Below are 21,021 nucleotides of genomic sequence, written 5' to 3'. Positions count from 1 at the left end.
ATTTTTAGTTTGTTTGAATCAGGATCCAAATACAGGCTATACACTGCAATTGGTTGATATGTTTCTTAAATCTCTTAATCTGTAGATGCCCCTTCTTTCTCACCCCCTTTTTTTTCTCCCATGGGATTTATTAGTGGAAGAAACTGGGTGGTTTGTCCTGTAGCACTTTCCATAAAATGGATTTTAGCAATTGCATCCTTGTGGTAATGTTTCCCTTTTCCTTGTATTTCCTGAACATTGATTAGATCTAGAGTCTTGATTAGATTTAGATTTAGGTTCTATTTTTTTCCTCTATTGAGGGGCAAGAATATATCGTAGGTATTATTGTATACTTCTATAAGTAGAGACAAAATAGATCTCTTGTTCCTTTTAAGATCTCTTTAATGTTCTGAAGTTTCATTAAAATGTATCTGGGTGGGAATTCCTTTTTTTGATTTCTTTTTCCTGTTTGGGATTCCTGAGTTTTAAGATTGGCATTTTCATCAATTCTCAGCTATTTCTTTTCAAATACTGCTACTCCATTGTTTTCTCTATTCTTTGCCTGAACTCCAATTAGATATCACCTGTAAGTATGGGGCTTTAAAAACTAAGGCTGTAGGCCACCAGGGATCAGATGACTTCAGAGCAAAAGTCTGCTCCAGCAATTACCCAGTAGAGTTGTAGTTATTCATTGTTTCCTCTGCTTTACTGCCAGTGCACCATATATGTATGTATGGACAGAGATACATATGTATCTCCACACACACTTAAAATATATCTTGAAATTCATTCCATATCAGTATATTCACCTCATTTCTTTTTTTCTTATTTTATTTTTTTAATAAATTATTTATTTGTTGGCAGTGTTGGGTCTTTGTTGCTGCACGTGGGCTTTCTTTAGTTGCGGTGAGCAGGGGCTACTCTTTGTTGTGGTGCGCGGGCTCCTAATTTCCGTGGCTTCTCCTGTTGCAGAGCACAGGCACTAGGCACGTGGGCTTCAGTAGTTGCAGCACATGGGCTCAGTAGTTGTGGCTCACGGGCTCTAGAGCACAGGCTCAATAGTTGTGGTGCATGGGCTTAGTTGCTCCGTGGCATGTGGGATCTTCCTGGAGCAGGGATCGAACCTGTGTCCCCTGCATTGGCAGGAGGATTCTTAACCACTGCGCCACCTAGGAAGCCCTCTTTTTTTATTGATTGAGGTATAACTCACATATAGTAAAATGTACAAATCTGAAGTATATATTTTTGTGTATCTATACATCTATGAAACCTCCCCCAGGTCAAAATACAGAACATTTCCAGCACTACAGAGGCTAGCTCCTTGTGACCTCTCTCAGTCATTTTTCATTCCCAAGATTAACCATTTTCTGGCTTCTATAGTCATAGATTAGTTTTGCCTGTATTTGAATTTCATATAAGTGGAATCATACAGTGTATACTCTTTTGCAGCTGACTTTCATTCAGCATCGTCTGTGAGCTTCATCTACTTTGAATATATCAGTAGTTTGTTCTTGGGAATTCTCTGGCGGCCCAGTGGTTAGGATTCCAGGCTTTCATTGACGGGGGCCCAGGTTCAATTCCTGGTGGGGAAACTAAGATCCCCACAAGCCGCACAGTGTGGCCAAATATATATATGTATATATTGTTCTTTTTCATTGCTGTGTAGAATTCTGCTTTCTTAAAATTAACTTCCATTTTATGGATATATCAATGTAGTTAACAAATCCTCTATTGATGGATATATAAATGGTTTTCAGACTTTTGTTAGTACAAACACTACTGCAGTGCATATGTTTATTCATGCATCTTTGCCAATATGTATATCAGTAGGATAAAATCCTAGATGTGTAAGTGCTAAGTGAAATATTATGTACATTACTAATTTTAATAGATTTTGCCAAATTGCCTTCCAAAGAGGATGTATGAATTTATAAATCCACCAACAGTATATGTAAGGGTCTGTTTCCCAACATCCTTGCCAACTATTAATAGTTTGTTTTATTGAGGTATAGTTGATTTATAATATTATATTAGTTTCAGGTATATAACAGTGATTCAAAAATTTTATAGATGTCACATTTAAAATTATTATAAAATATTGGTGGGCTTCCTAGGTGGCGCAGTGGTTAAGAATCTGCCTGCCAATGCAGGGGACATGGGTTAGATCCCCGCTCTAGGAAGATCCCACATGCCGCGGAGCAACTAAGCCCATGCGTCACACACACAAAAAAAATTGGCTATATTCCCTGTGCTATACAGCATATCCCTGTAGCTTATTTATTTTATACATAGTAGTTTGTGCCTCTTAATCGCCTACTCCTATTTTGCCCTCTCTCATCCCTCTTCCCACTGGTAACCACTAGTTTGGTCTCTGTATCTGTGAGTCTGTTTCTGTTTTCTTATATTCATTTATTTATTTGATGTTTTAGATTCCACATATAAGTGATAACATACAGTATTTGCCTTTCTCTGACTAACTTATTTCACTAAGCAGAATACCCACCAGGTCCATCTGTGTTGTTGCAAGTGGAAAAATTTCATTGTTTAACACATCTTCTTTATCCATTTGTTTGTTGATGGACACTTAGCTTGCTCTATATTACAGCTATTGTAAATAATGCTGCAATGAACATTGGGGTACATGTATCTTTTCAAATTAGTGCTTTCCTTTTCTTTGGATGTATGCCCAGGAGTAGAATTGCTGGATCATATGGTAGTTCTATTTTCAGTTTTTTGAGGAATCTCCATACTGTTTTCCACAGTGGCTGCGCCAATTTACATTCCCACCAACAGTGTACTAGGGTTCCCTTTTCTCCATATCCTCACCAAAACTTGTCATTTGTTGTCTCTATGATGATAGCCATTCTGACAGATGTGAGGTGATATCTCATTGTGGTTTTTTTATTAATTTTTATTGGAGTGTGGTTTCTTTACAATGCTGTGCTAGCCTCCACTGCACAACAAAATGAATCAACCATACACATACAGATATCCCTCACTGTGGTTTTGATTTGCATTTCTTTGATGACTAGCAGTGTTGAGCATCTGCTGACCCTTTGTATGTCTTCATTGGAAAAATATCTATTCAGATCTTCTGCCCATTTTTTAATCAGGTTGTTTGTTTGGTGTTGAGCTGTATGAGGTATTTCTTTGTTTTATGTATAAATTTATTTATTTATTTATATTGGCTGCATTAGGTCTTTGTTGCTGTGCACGGGTTTTCCCTAGTTGTGATGAGCAGGGGCTACTCTTCGTTGTGGTGCGTGGGCTTCTCATTGTGATGGCTTCTCTGGCTGCAGAGCACTGGCTCTAGGTGTGCGGGCTTCAGTAGTTGTGGCACATGGGCTCAATAGTGGTGGCTCACGGGCTTTAGAGCACAGGGTCAGTATTTGTGGTGCATAGGCTAAGTTGCTCCACAGCATGTAGGATCTTCCCGGCCCAGGGGTCGAATCCATGTCCCCTGCATTGGCAGGCGGATTCTTAACCACTGCACCATCAGGAAGCCTTGTATGAGATATTTCTGTATTTTTGATATTAACCCCTAATTGGTCACATAATATGCAAATATTTTTTCTCATTCAGTTGGCTGTCTTTTTGTTTTCTCAGTGGCTTCTTTTTTAAAAAAAATTATTTATTACTTATTTATCCATTTTTGACTGCATTGGGTCTTTGTCAATGCACAAGGGCTTTCTCTAGTTGTGGCGAGTGGGGGCTACTCTTCTTTGCAGTGCTCAGGCTTCTCAATCCAGTGGCTTCTCTTGTTGCAGGGCATGGGCTCTAGGCTCACTGGCTTCAGGAGTTGTGGCTCGCAGGCTCTAGAGCACAGGCTCAGTAGTTGTGGCACATGGGCTTGGTTGCTCTGAGGCATGTGGGATCTTCCCATACCAGGAATCAAACCCATGTCCCCTGCATTGGCAGGCAGATTCTTAACCACTACACCACCAGGGAAGTTCTCGATAGTTTCTTTGTTGTGCAAAAGTTTTTAAGTGTAATGAGGTCCCATTTGTTTATTTTTGATTTTGTTTCTTTTTGCCTTAGTTGACAGGTACAAAGAAATATTGCTACAATTTATGACAAAGAGAGTTCTGCCTTCTAGGAGTTTTATGGTTTCTGGTCTTACATTTAAGTCTTTAATCCATTTTGAGTTTATTTTTGTGTATGGTGTTAGGAAGGGTTCTAATTTCATTCTTTTACGTGTAGCTGTCCAGTTTTCCCAGCACCACTTATTGAAGTGGCTGTCTTTTCTCCATTGTATATTCTTGCCTCCTTTTTCATATATTAATTGACCATAGGTGTGTGGGTTTACTTATGGGCTCTTTATTCTGTTCCATTGATTTATTTGTCTGTTTTTGTGCTAGTACCATGCTCTTTTGATTACTGTAGCTTCATAGTATAGTCAGAAGTCAGGGAGTGTGATTCTTCCAGTTCTGTTCTTCTCTCTCAAAATTGTCTTGGCTATTTGGGATATTTTGTGTTTCCATACAAATTTTTAAATTATATGTTCCTTTTCTGTGAAAAATGCCATGGGTATTTGGTAGGGATTGCATTGAATCTGTACATCATCTTGGGTAGTATGGTCATTTTAACTGTTAATTCTTCCAGTCCATTAATGCAGCATATCTTTCCATCTGTTTGTGTCATCTTCAATTTATTTCATCAGTGTCTTATAGTTTTCTGAGTGCAGGTCTTTTACCTCCTTAGTTAGATTTATTCCTAGGTATTTTCTTCATTTTGATTGTAAATGGGATTGTTTCCTTAATTTCTCTTTATGATAGTTTGTTTTTAGTGTATAAACATGCAACAGATTTTCGTATATTAATTTTGTATCCTGCAACTTTACCAAACTAATTGATGAGCTCTAGTAGTTTTTTGGTGATGTCTTTAGGATTTTCTATGTATAGTACCATGTGATCTGTAAAAAAATTACAATTTTCCTTCTTTTCCAGTTTGGATGCCTTTTATTTCTTTTTTCTTGTCTGATTGCTGTGGATAGGACTTCCAATACTATGCTGAATAAAAATGGTGAGAGTGAGCATCCTTGTCTTGATCCTGATTTTAGAGGAAATGCTTTCTGCACTTCATTATGATGTTAGCTGTGGGCTTATCATATATGGCCTTTATTATGTTGAGGTACGTTCCCTCTATACCCACTTTTCTTTCTTTCTTTCTTTCTTTCTTTCTTTCTTTCTTTCTTTCTTTCTTTCTTTCTTTCTTTCTTTCTTTCTTTCTTTCCTTCCTTCCTTCCTTCCTTCCTTCCTTCCTTCCTTCCTTCCTTCCTTCTTTCTTTTTCTTTCTTTCTCTCTCTCTCTCTCTCTCTCTTTTTGTTTTTTTTTGGGTTTTTTTTTGGCTGTGCTGCACGGCTTGTGGGATTTTAGTTCCCCAACCAGGGATTGAATCTGGGCCCTCGGCAGTGAAAGTGCAGAGTCCTAACCACTGGACCACCAGGGAATTTCCCTTTTTTTATATACCCACTTTTTGTGGGGAGTTTTTTTTTTTATCATAAATGGATGTGGAATTTCATCAAAAGCTTTTCCTGCATCTATTTATTCTTCACTTTGTTAATGTGGTGTATCACGTTGATTGATTTGTGGATATCAAATCATCCTCACATAGCTGGGATAAATCCCACTTGATCATGATGTATGATCCTCTAATGTATTGTTGGATTTGGTTGGCTAATATTTTGTTGAGGATAGTTACATCTTAAGTTCGTCAATGATATTGGTCTATAATTTTATTTTTTTGTGATATCCCTGCCTGGTTTTGGTATCAGGGTGATGCTGGTCTCGTAGAATGGGTTCAAAAGTGTTCCTTCCACTGCAATTTTTGGAATAGTTTGAGAAGGATAGGTGTTAACTCTTCTTTAAACGTTGGTAGAATTCGCCTGTGAAGCCATCTGTTCCTGGACTTTTGTTTTTTAGGAAATTTTTTATTATTATTATTGACTCAACTTCATTACTGGCAATTGGTCTGTTCATATTTTCTATTTCTTCCTGGTTCAGTCTTGGGAGATGGTACATTTCTAGGAATGTGTCCATTTCTTCCAGGTTGTCCATTTTATTGGCATATAGTTGTTTGTAGTAATCTCTTATGATCCTTTTTATTACTGTGGTGCCAGTTGCACCTTCTCCTTTTTCATTTTTGATTTTATTGATTAGGACGCTCTTTTTTTTCTTGATGAGTCTGGCTAAGTTTTATCAATTTTATTTATCTTTTCAAAGAACTAACTTAGTTTCACTGATCTTTTCAATTTTTTTAAGTCACTATTTCATGTTTCTCTCTGATCTTTATGATTTCTTTCCTTCTACTAACTATGGGTTTTGTTTGTTCTTCTTTTTCTAGTTCCTTTAAGTGTTAGATTTGGTTGTTCATTTGAGATTTTTCTCATTTCCTGAGGTAAGCTTGTATCGCTATAAACTTCCCCTTAGAGGTACTTTGCTGTGTCTCATAGATTTTGGATCATTGTGTTTTCATTTTCATTTGTCACCAGGTATTGATTTTTTTTATTTCTTCCTTGATTTATTCAGTGATCCATTGGTTTGTTTAGTAGCATATTGTTTAGTTTCCATGTGTTTCTGGTTTTTTGTAGTGTTTTTTTTCTTATAGTTGATCTCTAGACTCATAATGTTGTGATTGGAAAAGATACTTGATATGATTTCAGTTTTCTTAAACGTATTGAAACTTGTTTTGTGGTCTAGCATATGATCTCTTCTGGAGAACATTCCATGTGCACTAGAAAAGAATGTATTTTCCACTGTTTGTGGATGGAATGTACTATATGTATATATATATATATATACACACACATATACACACACACACACATACACACACACACACAGACACACATATCTATTAAGTTCATTTGGACTAATGTTTCATTTAAGGCCAGAATTTCCTTACTGACTTTCTGTCTAGATGATCTGTCCATTGATGTAAGTGAGGTGTTAAAATCACCTAGTATTATTGTGTTTCTGTCATTTTCTCCCTTTATGTCTGTTAATATTTGTTGTACGTATTTAGATGCTCTGATATTGGGTGCATATATATTTACATTTGTTGTATCTTCTTCTTAGAATGATCCCTTAATCATTATGTAATATCCTTCTTTGTCTCTTGTTACAGTCTTTGTTTTAAAGCCTATTTTGTCTGATATAAGTATTGCCACTTCAGTTTTCTTTTGATTTCCATTTCCATGAATACCTTTTTCCATCCCCTCACTTTCAGTCTGTGTGTGTCTTTAGATCTGAAGTGTGTCTCTTGTAGGCAGTGTATATATGGGTCTTGTCTTTGTATCTGTTCAGCCATTCTATATCCTTTTTTTAAAATATTTATTTATTTATTTGGCTGTGCCAGATCTTAGTTGCAGCATGTGGGATCTTCATTGCGGCACCTGGGGTCTTCATTGTGGCATGTGGGATATTTTAGTTGTAGCATGTGGGATCATTTAGTTGTGGCATGCAGGCTCTTAGTTGCGGCATGCGGGATCTAGTTCCCTGACTAGGGATCGATTCCAGGCCCCCTACATTGGGAGTATAGAGTTTTAACCACTGGACCACAAGGGAAGTTCCACTCTATGTCATTTTTCCCCCCACTATTTCTTTATTTTTATTTTTGGCTGTGTCAGCTCAGGTCTTAGTTGCTGCATTTGGGATGTTCATTGTGGCATGCGGGATCTTTTGTTGCAGTGCATGGGCTCTTCATTGCAGTGCATGGGCTTCTCTCTAGTTGTGGCGCACGGGCTAAGTATTTGCAGTGTGGAGGCTCTCTAGTTGTGGTGCATGGGCTCCAGAGCACATGGGCTCTGTAGCTGTGGCACATGGGCTTGCTAGTTGTGGTGTGTGGGCTCAGTAGTTGCAGCACATGGGCTTAGTTGCCCCGTGGTGTGTGGGATCATAGTTCCCCGACCAGGGGTCAAACCCATGTCCTCTGCATTGGAAAGTGGATTCTTAACCACTGGACCACCAAGGAAATCCCCCATTCTATGTCTTTTGATTGGAGCATTTATTCCATTTTCATTTAAAGTAGTTATTGATAGGTCATTAATTATTTGGGGGTTGTTTTTTGTAATTTTTTTATCCTTTCTTCTTCTTTTGTTCTCTTCCCTTGTAATTTGATTACTATCTTTAGTGTTAGTTTGAATTCCTTTCTTTTTGTGTGTGTGTGTCTATTATAGATTTTTAGTTTGTGATACACACACACACATATCTCAACATATACAGACATATATGTGATTACTTTAAGCTGCTGATATCTTAATTTCAAATGCATTTTAACAATCCTGCATTTTTACTCCCTTCCCCCCATTATTACTTTTTTGACATCATATTTTACATCTTTTCATCTTGTAGTCTATAATAATATTGCAGATATAGATAATTTTAGTACTTTTTATTTTAAAACTTTCCTACTAGCTTTGTATGTGGATGATTTACTACCTTTACTGTATTTGCCTTTATCAGTGAGTTTTTCCCTTTACTAATTTTCATGTTTCTACCTGTGGCCTTTTCTTTTTCACTTAGAGAAGTCCCTTTAACATTTCTTGTAAAACTGGCTTGGTGCTGCTGAACTCATTAGCTTTTGCCTGTCTGTAAAACTTTTGAACTCTACATCAAATATGAATGAGAGCCTTTATCTCTCTCTTCTCCTCCTGGGACCCCTGTAATGTGAATGTTAGTGTGCTTGATGTTGTTTCAGAGGTCTCTTAAACTGTCTTCATTTCTTTTTATTCTTTTTCTGTTCTGCTTCAGTGATTTCCACTGCTGTATCTTCCAGCTTGCTGATCCATTTCTCTGTATCATTTAGTCTACTGTTAATTCTTTTTAGTATATTTTTCATTTCACTTATTGTATTCTTAATCTGTTTGGTTCTTCTTTATATTTTCTAATTCTTTGCTAAAAACTTCTAACTTCTTACTCTGTTCATCTATTCTTTTTTAAATAAACTTATTTATTTATTGGCTGCATTCGGTCTTCATTGCTGCACACAGGCTTTCTCTAGTTGCAGAGAGCAGGGGCTACTCTTTGTTGCAGTGTTCAGGCTTCTCACTGCAGTGGCTTCTCTTTTTGCAGAGCACAGGCTCTAGGTGCACAGGCTTTAGTAGTGGTGGCACGAAGGCTCAGTAGTTGTGGCTTGTGGGCTCTAGAGCGCAGGCTCAGTAGTTGCAGCACACGGGCTTAGTTGCTCCATAGAATGTGGGTTCTTCCCAGACCAGGGATCGAACCTGTGTCCCCTGCATTGGCAGGTAGATTCTTAACCACTGCATCACCAGGGAAGTCCCTGTTCATCTATTCTTATCCTGAGTTCTTTGATCATCTTTGCGATCATTACCTTGAACACTTCATTGGGTAGGTTGCCTGTCTCCACTTCACTTAGTTCTTCTTCTGGGGTTTTATCATGTTCCTTCATTTGGAGCGTGTTCCTCTGTCACCTCATCCTGCCTAATTTGCTGTTTTTATTTCTTTGTATCTAGTAGGTTGGTTATGTTTCCCAGCCTGGGGGAAGTGGCCTTTCGTAGGAGACATCCTGTGTGTCCCAGCAGCACACCTCCCTGTTGTCGCCCAAACTATATGCTCTAGGGGTGACCCCTTTGTGGGTTGGGTGGGTCCTTCTGTTATGGTGGGCTGACTACTGTGGGTGGTCCCATAGGCATGGCTCACCCCTGGTTTGGTTGATTGTCAGGCCCTGCATTGTATGGAGGCCACTGACTGATGGTTGGCAGGGCGATGTCACAAGATCTTGTCTGAGGGACCCTGTGGGGGTCCCAGGCTAGTGCTTGCTCACTGGTGGGCAGAACTGGCTTCTAGGGTGAGTGGTTGTGGGACTGGGCTCCCTGGATCTAGTGTTGGCCTCCTGGTGTGTGGGGCTGGTTTCTCACATGGCTGGCTGCAGATTCCTGAGTGTCCCAGTGCTGGTGCTAGCCCATTGGTGAATAGGGCTAGATCCTGGGGTGGCTGGCTGAGGAGTCCAAGGCATCTCAGAGCTGGTGTTGGTCTGCTGGTAGATGTCTTTAAGGCCCAGGGGGTCCCAGGGCTAGTGCCAGCTTACTGGTATGCCAGCCAGGTTTTGGTGTCTCTGGCTTCAGGGTCCTATGTATCCCGAAGCTGGTGTCAGCCCATTGGTGATTGAGGATGGATCCTGAAGCAGCTGGCTGAGGGCTTCAAGATGTCTCAGAACTTGTGTTGGCCTGCCGGTGGGTGAGGTCATGGCCCAATGGGTCCCAGGGCTAGTGCCAGCCTGCTGGTGGGTGGTCTATGTCCTGCCATGGCAGGCTGCGGGGCTGCAGTGGTCCTCGGGTAGGTGTCTGCCCACTGGTGGGTGAGGCTGGTTCCAAGGCTAGAGCTTGCTCACTGGTGGGTGGGTCCAGGTACCAGGGTGTCCTAAGGCTGGTGCCTGCCCACTTGTGGGAAGAGCTGTGTCCTGGGGTTTCTGGCTGCAGGGCCCTGGGGGTCCTGGGTCTAGTGCCTGTACTATGGTGTATGGGGCTGGGTCCTGGGCCCTCTGTGGAAAGGGCCTTGTCCAGGGGAAGCTGTTGGCTCAGGACAGCCTGCCTGCTGGTGGGTGGGGCTGTCCCTGCCTGGCTAGTCGCTGGGCCTGCAGCATCCCAGTATGGGTGCCTACAGGCTGGTGGGCAGGGGCGGGGCTGGGTCCCCAAGCTAATAAACTAGAGGGAGGATTCAAAAATGGTACTTGCTATCACCAGTGTGTGTGTCCCCAGGGTGAGTTCCAGGTGTCCCCTGCCTCTCTGGGAGACTCTCCAAGATCAGCAGGTGGATCTGCCCCAGGCTCCTTTCAAATTACTGCTTCAGCCCTGGGTCCTGGAGTGTGTGAGATTTTGTGTGCACCCTTTAAGAATGGAATTTCTATTTCCCACAGCCCTCTGGTTCCCCTGAAAATAAGACCCATTGGCCTTCAAAGCCAAACGTTCTGGGGGATCATCTTCCTGATGCTGAACATTTGGGCTGGGGAGCCTGATGTGGGGCTCAGATCCCTTGCTCCTTGGGGAGAACCTCTGCAATTGTAATTGTTCTCCCATCTGTGGGTTGCCTACCCTGGGGTATGGGTCTAGACTATACTGTGACTCTGCCCCATCCTACTCATCTCATTGTGGTTCCTTCTTTATGTCTATAGTTGTAGAAGATCTTTTCTGATAGATTCTGGTCTTTCTCATCAATAGTTGCTCTGTAAATAATTGTATTTTTGGTGTGCCTGTGAGAAGAAGTGAGCTCAGTGTCTTCCTACTCTGCCATCTTGACCAATAAAAAAAACTATTAAATTTTTTTTGTTTTGATGTGGACCATTTTTATAGTCTTTATTGAATTTGTTATAATATTGCTTCTGTTTTATGTTTTGGCTTTTTAGCTGCGAGGCATGTGGGATCCCAGCTCCCCGACCAGGGATCAAACCCACACCCCCTGCATTGGAAGGCCAAGTCTTAACCACTGGACTGCAGGGAAGTCCCTAAAAAAACTATTAAGAAATATTATTATCTTTGACAATCTGATAGGTAAAAAATAGAAACCTATAACTACTAAATATTTTTGGTTTTTAACTAAAAATATATGCACATGGTAAAAAACAACTCAAGCAATATAAAAGGATATACAATTAAAGTTATACATTTCCCCCATTCCCTAGTTCCCTTGGTTCCCTTTCTAGAGACCATCCCCACTGTCAGTTTCTTGTTTATCCTCCAGATATATTCTATGCAAACCATGGATATACAAGTATAAATGGGTGTATATGTGTGTGTATGCACATGCATTTGGATATCAATGTCTGGTTTATTGATGAAAATGGAAGTTTATTATCCTTTTTTCATTTAAAATATATCACATCCATATATCATTTCTTCTCTCTTTTTTTTTTTTTCCACAAATGGTAGCCGGCTAATCACTCTGCTTTTTTCACTTAATGTATCTTTGAGATTGTGTCATCTCTCTCATTTACAGCTGCGTTTTGTATGGCTACATTATAATTTATTTAACCAGTCCCAGACATTTTGGTTTCCAATATCCTGTTATTACAAATGATCTCCCTGAACATACTTATTTGTACACATGGGTCAGTATATTTTTAAGATAAATTCCTAAAAGTATGGTTGCTGTATCAAAGTGTATAGTGGTCAATGTTATTCCCTGCTCAACATCCACTCCATATCTTCCCCATTGTTCAGCAGTCATAAAGTTTGAAGGGGGTGCAATTGATCTCATTCTCAGCTTCTGGAGGGGTGCACTACCTGTGTAACCCAATAGGGGTAAGTCCATCCCCCATGCCTCAGTTACTGGTTCAAGCAACCCGGGCCTTAGCCAATCAACATATACCATTGTCCAGTCAAGGCAAAAGTTCAGGAATAGGCCAGTGATGAAAGTCAATGAAATGTTAGAGGATATTTGTTAAAGTATTTGGGAGAAGAAGGTTTTGTTTTTGTTTTTGTTTTTGTTCTTTGCTCTTCTGAGAGAGAACAAAAGCCAGCGTTGTCTCTTCTTTTGGACAGAATAGTGTAGCTAACGTGAGGACTTCAAGTGCTTTAGCCCTTTTGCTACCAAGAAGGGAGTCTGATTTACAGTGGAGCCCACACTTTGGAAGACTGAACTGACAGATGGAAGGAAATTAGGTCCTTGGTGATATTGTTGATCCACAGAATCAAACCAATTTCAAAGCCCACTCATCCCCTGGAATTTGCAGTTATTTGAACCAATAAATCCTCTTTATTGTTTAAGCCTACTGGAGTTGGATTTTCTGTTAGTTACCAATAAAAAGGCATATGTACTTAAAAATCTTTTTCCTTTTAAAAAAATTTTATTGGAGTATAGTTGATTTACAATGTTGTGTTAGTTTTAGGTGTACAGCAAAGTGATTCAGTTATACCTGTATTCAAAAATATGGAATGCTTCACAAATTTGCATATCATCCTTGCGCAGGGCCATGCTAATCTTTTGTATCGTTCCAATTTTAGTATATGTGCTGCTGAAGTGAGCACACTTTAAAAATTTTTTTTCATTTTATTTATATATATTTATTTATTTATTTTATTGGCTGTGTTGGGTCTTCGTTGCTGCACACGGGCTTTCTCTAGTTGCGGTGAGCGGGGACTACTCTTCATTGTGGTGCATGGGCTTCTCATTGCAGTGGCCTCTCTTGTTGCAGAGCACAGGCTCTAGGCACGTGGGCTTCAGTAGTTGTGGCACATGGGCTCAGTAGCTGTGGCTCACGGGCTCTAGAGCACAGGCTCAATAGTTGTGGCGCACGGGCTTCATTGCTCTGTGGCATGTGGTATCTTCCTGGGGCAGGGATCGAACCCATGTCCCCTGTATTGGCAGGTGGATTCTTACCCACTGCACCACCTAGGAAGTCCCTAAAATTTTTTTGATAAGTTGCCTTACAAAAGATATTCCAATTTACAATCCAACAACAAAATATGAGTGTTTCTCCACAGCCTTGCCAAAACAATATATTATCAAACTTTCTGATATTGCCATTTTTATAAGAAAAGAGTGGTATCTTAACACAATCTTTTTATCATGAGTAAGGTTAAGCTTTTTTGTTTTTTTTTTTTGTTTTGTTTTGGCTGCCCCCAGCCAGGGATTGAACATGTGCCCTCTGCAGTGGAAGTGCAGAGTCCTAATCGTTGGACCACTAGGGAAGTCCCTAAGCTTTCTGATATACCTAAAACTCACATGTATTTCCTTTTGTGTGTGAATGTGTGTACTGCTTATGTCCTTTGCCTAGTTTTCTATCTCTATTTCTCTTATTGCTTTGTAAAAGCTTTTTGTATCCTAAGTAAATCAGGCCTTTGTTATGTGGGTTGAAATATATGTTCTGAATTTCTCCTTTGGGCTTTGATTTTCTTTTTGCATTTTTATGGCAAAATATATATAACATAAAATTTACCATTTTAAAGTGTACAGCTCATTGGCATTAAGTACATTCACAGTGTTGTATAACCTTCACCACTATTTCTAGAACTTTTTCATCATCCCAAAGAGAAACTCTATAGCTATTAAACAATAATTCTCCATTGTCCCTTCACAACAGCCCTGGTAAACTCTATTCTGCTTTTTGTCTCTATGAATTTGCCTATCGTATGTACCTTATATGAGTGTAATTGTACAATATTTGAACTTTTCTGTCCTGTTTCAATTAGCATAATGTTTTCAAGGTTCATATTTATTGTAGCATATATCAGAATGTTATTCCTTTTTATGGCTGAATAATATTCCATTGCATGTATATACCAAATTTTATTCATCCATTCATCTATTGATGGACACTTGGATCATTTCTACCTTTTGGCTATTGAAGCCAAACTTGGTGTTGGCTAGTTTGCCATATCACTGAAATCACTAGCCTTGTTGGATTTCTTTGTCTTGAGTTTTCCTGCTTTTATAATTTTTGGGGAACTGAGCTCTGCCTCCAGGGTTTCCAATGGGGGCAGCGGTGGCAGCCCTGTCCCAGCAGGGGACAGGTGCTGGGGAGGCTTTTTGGTCCAGGGATTCTCCTTCAGCGGCAGCAGCTGTCTTCTTTGGAGAAATGTCTTGTTCAGATCTTCTGCCCATTTTTGAATCAGATTTTTTTTTTTTGCTGTTGTATGAGTTTCTTTGTATTTTTCAGATATATAATTTGTAATTATTTTCTCCATTTAATCAGATGCCTTTTCATTTTGTTGATGGTTTCCTTTGCTGTGCTCAAGCTTTTTAGCTTGATGTAGTCCCACTTGTTGATTTTTGCCTTTGTTGCTTTTGCTTTTGCTGTCAGATTCAAAAAATCATCGCCAAGATTGATGTCAAGAGCTTACCACCTATGTTTTTTCTTCAAGATGTTTTATGGTTTCAGGTCTTATGTTTAAATCTTTAACCATTTTGAATTAATTTTTGTGTGTGGTGTAAGATAGTGGTCCAGTTTCATTGTTTTGTATGTGACTGTTCAATTTTCCCAACACCATTTATTGAATAGAGTGTCCTTTCTGCATTGTATATTCTTGGCTCCTCTGTCATAAATTAATTGACTAGAGTTTTAGTTTCTTCACATCCTCACCAACGCTTGTTATTTTCCATTTTTTTTTATCATAGCCATCCTAATAAGTATGAAGTTGTACCCCATTGTGATTTTGATTTGCATTTTCCTAATGACTAATGATGTGTTGAGCATCTTTTCATGTGTTTATTGGCCAACTGTATGTATCTTCTCTGAAGAAATATCTATTCATGCCCTTTGCCCATCTTTGTTTTTTTAAAAAATATTTATTTATTTACTTATTTATTTGTTTGGCTGTGCCAGGTCTTAGTTGTGGCATCTGGGATCTTCCTTGCAGCACACTGGATCTTTAGTTGTGGCATGCGGGCTCTTAGTTGCAGCATGTGGGATCTAGTTTCCTGACCAGGGATCGAACCTGGGCCTCCTGCATTGGGAGCGCAGAGTCTTAACCACTGGACAACCAGGGAAGTCCCTTTGCCCATCTTTGAATTGGGTTGTTTGTTGTTTTGTTTTAAGTTGTGGGAGTTCTTTTTCTATTCTGGGTATTAATCCCTTATCAGATATATTTTCTCCCATTCCATATATTATCTTTTCACTTTCTCAATAGTATCCTTTAGTGAACAAAAGATTTTTATTTTGATACATTCCAATTATCTATTTTTTATTCTTGTTGCCTGTGATTTTGTTGAAAAGTCTGTCAGTTTCCTACTGAATTTTCTGGCATCTTGTTGAAAATCAATTAACTGTATATGTTTATTTCTGGGCTCTATGTTCTATTCAATTGATCTATATTTGTTTCCCTATACCAGTACCACACATCTTGACTACTATAGCTTTGTTGTTTGAAATATGGAAATGTGAGTCCTCCAGCTTTGTTATTTTATCAAGACTGCTTTGGCCATTTAGGGTCCTTTCGGATTCCAAGTGAATTTTAGGATGGATTTTTCTATTTCTGCAAAAAGTTCCATTGGGGTTTTGATCAGGATTGTGCTGAATCTGTAGATCACTTTTTTCCCTACAATTGTGTGTGTGTGTATAAATTTATTGAGATGATCATGTGATTTTTAATCCTTTATTATGTTAATATCATGTATCAGTTTGATTGATCTGCGTATGTCGAACCATCCTTACATCCCAGGGATAAATCCCACTTGGCCATTGTATGTAATCCCTTTAATGTGCTGTCGAAATAAGTTTCCTAGTATTTTGTTGGGAATTTTTGCATCCATCTTCATCAGGGATATTGGCCTGTAGTTTTCTTTTCTTGTGGTGTCTTTATCTGGCTTTGGTGTCAGGATGATGCTGGCCTCATAGAGTGAGTTATGAAGTATTTCCTCCTCTTCAATTTTTTGGAAGAGTCTGAGATTGGTGTTAATTCTTCTTTAAATGTTGGATTGAATTCACCAGTGAAGCCACCTAATCCTGCATGTTTCTTTGTTGGGAAGTCTTCAATTACTTATTAAATCTCCTTACTAGTTATAGGTCTTTTCAGATTTTCTATTTCTCTATGGGGTGTTTTTGGTAGATTGTCTGTGAAAGGGACATACTCATTTCCTCTACCCATAGAATACTTTTGTATTCCAAATGTGTGTTTTTCCTACACCAACCAATTCTCCAGATCTCAGAGGAGACCAACTGGGTGTTCTATAATTTAACTCAATTCTGACACTGTCTAACTGGAGATAGCATCAGACCCCACAAGTTAAGTGCTTAGTCCCACAAGTGTGCCCCCACTTCAGATGCCAATTGCAAGTCCAGGTTGTTATTTGTGTTTGTGACTGAGCAAGCTACATATCGGAGGTTCCCATAACCCCCTTCTTGGGTTTGATAACTTGCTAGAATGGCCCGCAGAACTCAGGAAAGCCGTTTACTTACTAGATTATTGGTTCGTTATAAAAGGATAAATAGCCAGATGGAAGAGATACACAAAGTTATGGGGGAAGAAGGGCAGAGCTTCCATGACTTCCCTGGGTGTGACACCCTCTCAGTACCTCTGCACGTTCACCAACCTGGAAGCTCTCCAAACTCCTTTGGTTAGGATATTTATGGGGGGGGGGTGCATGTTTGATTGAATCATTGGCCATTGGTGATTATATCAATCTCCAGCTCCTCTCCCTTGGAGGTCAGGAGATGGGGCTGGAAGTTCCAATCCTCTAATTACATGGTCGGTTCCCCTGGCTATCACCTCCCATCCTGAGGCTATCCAGCAGCCCCCAGCCAACAGTCATCTGGTTTATAGTCTTGTGTTCAAGACTTCTGTTTCTGCATTGATCTGTCTTGTTGCTTGGTTGATCAAGTTGTCCCTGTTTCTTTTTTCCCTCTAGTTCTAGTTATTTCTTGTCAATGAGTAATAACTCCTATATTAAAAACATATGTAAACTTACACTTTTTCTGTACATAGCAATAATTATTTATTACCTGTAGTTCTCCCCCCATATTTCTTCCCCACCTCTAATGTTTTTGTAAAATTATTTGAAATTTTGATTCTAGGCTTATTAAAATTCTTGGCTACATTATACCATTTATTTTAGGAATCCTTTCTTTTTTATTTTTTATTTTTATTTTTTTAGGAATCCTTTCTTAACAATTGTACAAAAGTCACAACCATATTATCAGAAATTATTTATTTTTAGTGTTATTTACTTTTTGAATATTTACATAGTTTCAAAATTTCAAAAGTTTTAAGTGGATATACAATTTAAAAATCTTTCTCACTCTTGTTCCCAAGCCATACTGGTTCTCCTTCTAGGAAACAACTAAAGTTATCAGTTTCTTGAGTATCTTTTCAGAGATATTCTATGCATATACAAGCAAATATTCGTGGTCTTTCTTTTAATTTTTTTCATATCCAAATGATAGCATACCATCCACATGTTCTGAATCTTGCTTTTGTCTTAACAACATATCCTGGAGGTCATTCCAAACTATGCATTTTTAAACCTTTTATTGTGGAAATTTTCAAACATATACAAAGAAGAGAGAATAATATAATGAGCCCCCACGTACCATTGCCCATTTCAATAATAATGAACACTGTTATTATTGTCTTATTTATCCCTCTCATTTATTATTATTAATATTATTATTATTATTAAAATTTTGCTGTAGTATTTTAAAGCATATCATAGACATTGTATCATTTCACTTTTAAATATTTTTGGCTTGGACTTCCCTGGTGGCGCAGTGGTTAAGAATCCACCTGCTAATACAGGGGGACACAGGTTTGATCCCTGATCCTGGAAGATCCCACATGCTGCAGAGCAACTAAGCCCGCAAGCCACAACTACTGAGCCCACGTGCTGCAGCTACTGAAGCCCACATGCCTAAAGCCCGTGCTCTGCAACAAGAGGAGCCACTGCACTCAGAAGCCTGTGAACTGCAACAAAGAGTAGCCCCTGCTCGCCACAACTAGAGAAAAGCCCGCATGCAGCAATGAAGATCCAACGCAGCCAAAAATCAATGTTAATTAATTTAGAAAAAAAGAAAAAAATGAAAAGAAATTTCATTCACAATAGTAACAAAAGCTATAAAATATATAAGAATATAGGCAATGTTCTCTTACATAGGACAGGATAAAAAAGCACTAAAAATAAAAGAAAAATTTGATTGGACATTATCAAAGTTAAAAACTTATGCTATTTAAGAAAATGAAAGGCAAGCCAGAGAGTGGGAGAAAATATTCACAATACCACCTATGTCTGATGAAGTATTTATATCCAGAATACATAAAGAACTTTTACAACTCCAAATAAGAAAACAACCTAATAACAAAATGGGCAAAAGAGTTGAACAGACACTACACCAGGAAAGATATATCCAAAGCAATTAAGTAAATGAAAAGCTGCTCAAATCATTGGGCATCAGGGAAATGCATGTGAAATACCACTATGTATACCCACTAGAATTGCTAAATTAAAAAGATAATATTAAGTGATGGTGAAGATGTGGAGTCACTGGGACTCTCACATTAGAATTTTAAATGGTACAACCACTTTGGTGTACTATTTGGTAGTTTCTTAAGAATGTTCAACATACGATGTTAAACATACACCTACCCAACGACCCGACAATTCCACTTTTAGGTATCCCTCAAGAGAAATGAAAACATATGTCCACAAAAAGAGTGATGAAAGAAAATTTTAAATATTGAGGTGTGGGGAAGTCATTCTGGCTTATACATTAGTTAACCTGAATTTTATGCACACAGCCTGTTTGTGGCCTATCAAACGTACACTGTAACTCTGCTTTAATTATTACAGAGAAGGATGCATTGACTACAAGTAAACAACGTCCATGTTAAAAAGAAAGATTAAATGCCTCCATTCCTGGGATGTCAATACTGATACTCCTTCCATGATGACTCCCTTCCCAGGTGCCAAGGCCAGTACTGACTCACTATGTACATGCTGATCTGTTTTTTTGTTTGTTTGTTTTTGGAAAGCTTGAAAGAATGTATCCCTGACTTGTTTGATGTTCTTGTTCTGACAAGATATAAAATTATGCTGAAAACCATGCTTACCTGGAGCAGTTAGGGTTATCTGAGAGGCTGTCTTCTGGGCTACAGTCCTCAGTTTGGCTTAAATAAAACTCCTTTCTATTCCTATTATAAATTGTTTATTATTTTCATCAACAAGACTTATACACAAATATTCATAGGAACTTTATCCATAATGGCCCCAAACTGGAAACAAACTGCTATATATCTTTGTGATTGAATGCTACTAAGCAATAAAAGGGGATGAATTACTCTTATGCCCCACAACATGAATAAATCTCAGAAATATTATGCTGAGCAAATAATTAGCAGCTCATGGGTTGTGAAAAATCAAAATACTATACAAGTTAAGAAGGTAACTATCAAGTTATCATATACAATGTGATGAAAGAAATTTTCATATATTGAGGTATGAGGGAAGTCATTCTGGATTATACATGATTTAACTTGAATTTTATGCTGATTAAAACAGGTTGCTTGTGGCCTATCAAGCATAGATTGTACATCTGCTGTAATTATTAAAGAAAAGGGTACACTGACCAGCAATAAAGGATGTCCATGTTAAAGATTAAATGCCACCCTTTTGGGATGCCAATGCTACTACTCCTTCGATGATAAGACTCCCTTCCCAGGTGCTAGTATCCATAGAGACTCACTGTGTATGTACTGATTTGCTTTTTTTCAAACTTTGAAGGGATGTATCCCCGACCTGTTTGATGTTCTTTGTTTTGACAAGATATAAAACTGCTGAAAAACATGCTTCTCTGGAGCATTTGCTCAGTTATCTGAAAGACTGTCTCCCAGTCTATAGTCCTCAGTCTGGCTCAAATAAAACTCTTTTCTAGGACTTCCTAGATGGTGCAGTGGTTAGGAGTCCACCTGCCAATGCAGGGGACACGGGTTCGATCCCTGCTCCAGGAAGATCACACATGCCACAGAGCAACTAAGCCTGTGTGCCACAACTATTGAGCCTGTGCTCTCAAGCCTGTGAGCCACAACTATTGAGCCTGTGTGCCGCAACTACTGAAACCTGCGTGCCTAGAGCCTGTGCTCTGCAATGAAGAGTGGCCCCCACTCGCTGCAGCTGGAGAAAGCCAGTGCGCAACAACGAAGACCCAACGCAGTCAAAAGTAAAATAATAAATAATAAAATCAGATTGTGATGATAGTAGCACAGCATTGTAAATTTACTAAAAATCATTTAATTGTACACTTAAAATGAGTGAATGGTATGTAAATTATATTTCAATAAAGCTGTTTTAAAAAGATAATTGACCATATGGTCCAGCAATCACGCTCCTTGATACCTATCCAAATGAGTTGAAAACTTATGCCTGCACAAAAACCTGCACCTAGATGTTTATAGTGCTTAATCCATAATTGCCAAATCTTGGAAGCAACCAAGATATCCTTCAGTGGGTGAATGGATAAACTGTGGTACATCCAGATAATGAAATATTATTCAGCACTAAGAAGAAATGAGCTATCAAGCCAGGAAAAGACATGAACCTCAAATGCACATTACTAAGTGAAAGAAGCCAATCTGAAAAGGCTACATATTATATGATTCCA

General features: G+C 38.8%; 1 protein-coding gene and 1 non-coding gene across 5 annotated transcripts in view; one reads left to right on the top strand and one right to left on the bottom strand.

Moving 5' to 3' along the window:
- ITGB1BP2 (integrin subunit beta 1 binding protein 2) overlaps positions 1-20,688 on the top strand; it is a 40,632-nt gene extending 19,944 nt beyond the window's left edge. For 2 of the 4 annotated variants that reach the window (XM_057717493.1, XM_057717492.1), the window contains exon 12: positions 19,215-20,688. In XM_057717493.1, coding sequence (XP_057573476.1) covers positions 19,215-19,229 — 15 coding nt within the window. In that variant the 3' untranslated portion in view covers positions 19,230-20,688. Of the gene's footprint in view, positions 1-4,925; positions 5,920-18,139 lie in introns of those variants that run through there. The other 2 variants (XM_057717491.1, XM_057717489.1) reach the window with 2 other exon arrangements.
- On the bottom strand, positions 12,858-12,961 carry LOC130842722 (U6 spliceosomal RNA). The gene has a single exon (XR_009050523.1). It is a non-coding gene; the product is annotated as a U6 spliceosomal RNA (small nuclear RNA).
- Positions 20,689-21,021: the final 333 nt, after the last annotated feature.

The sequence above is a fragment of the Hippopotamus amphibius genome, chromosome X, assembly GCF_030028045.1.
Source record: "Hippopotamus amphibius kiboko isolate mHipAmp2 chromosome X, mHipAmp2.hap2, whole genome shotgun sequence".
NCBI lineage: Eukaryota > Metazoa > Chordata > Mammalia > Artiodactyla > Hippopotamidae > Hippopotamus > Hippopotamus amphibius.
Note: the sequence above shows the minus strand (reverse complement) of the source record. Positions and strands in the feature narration are given on the sequence as shown.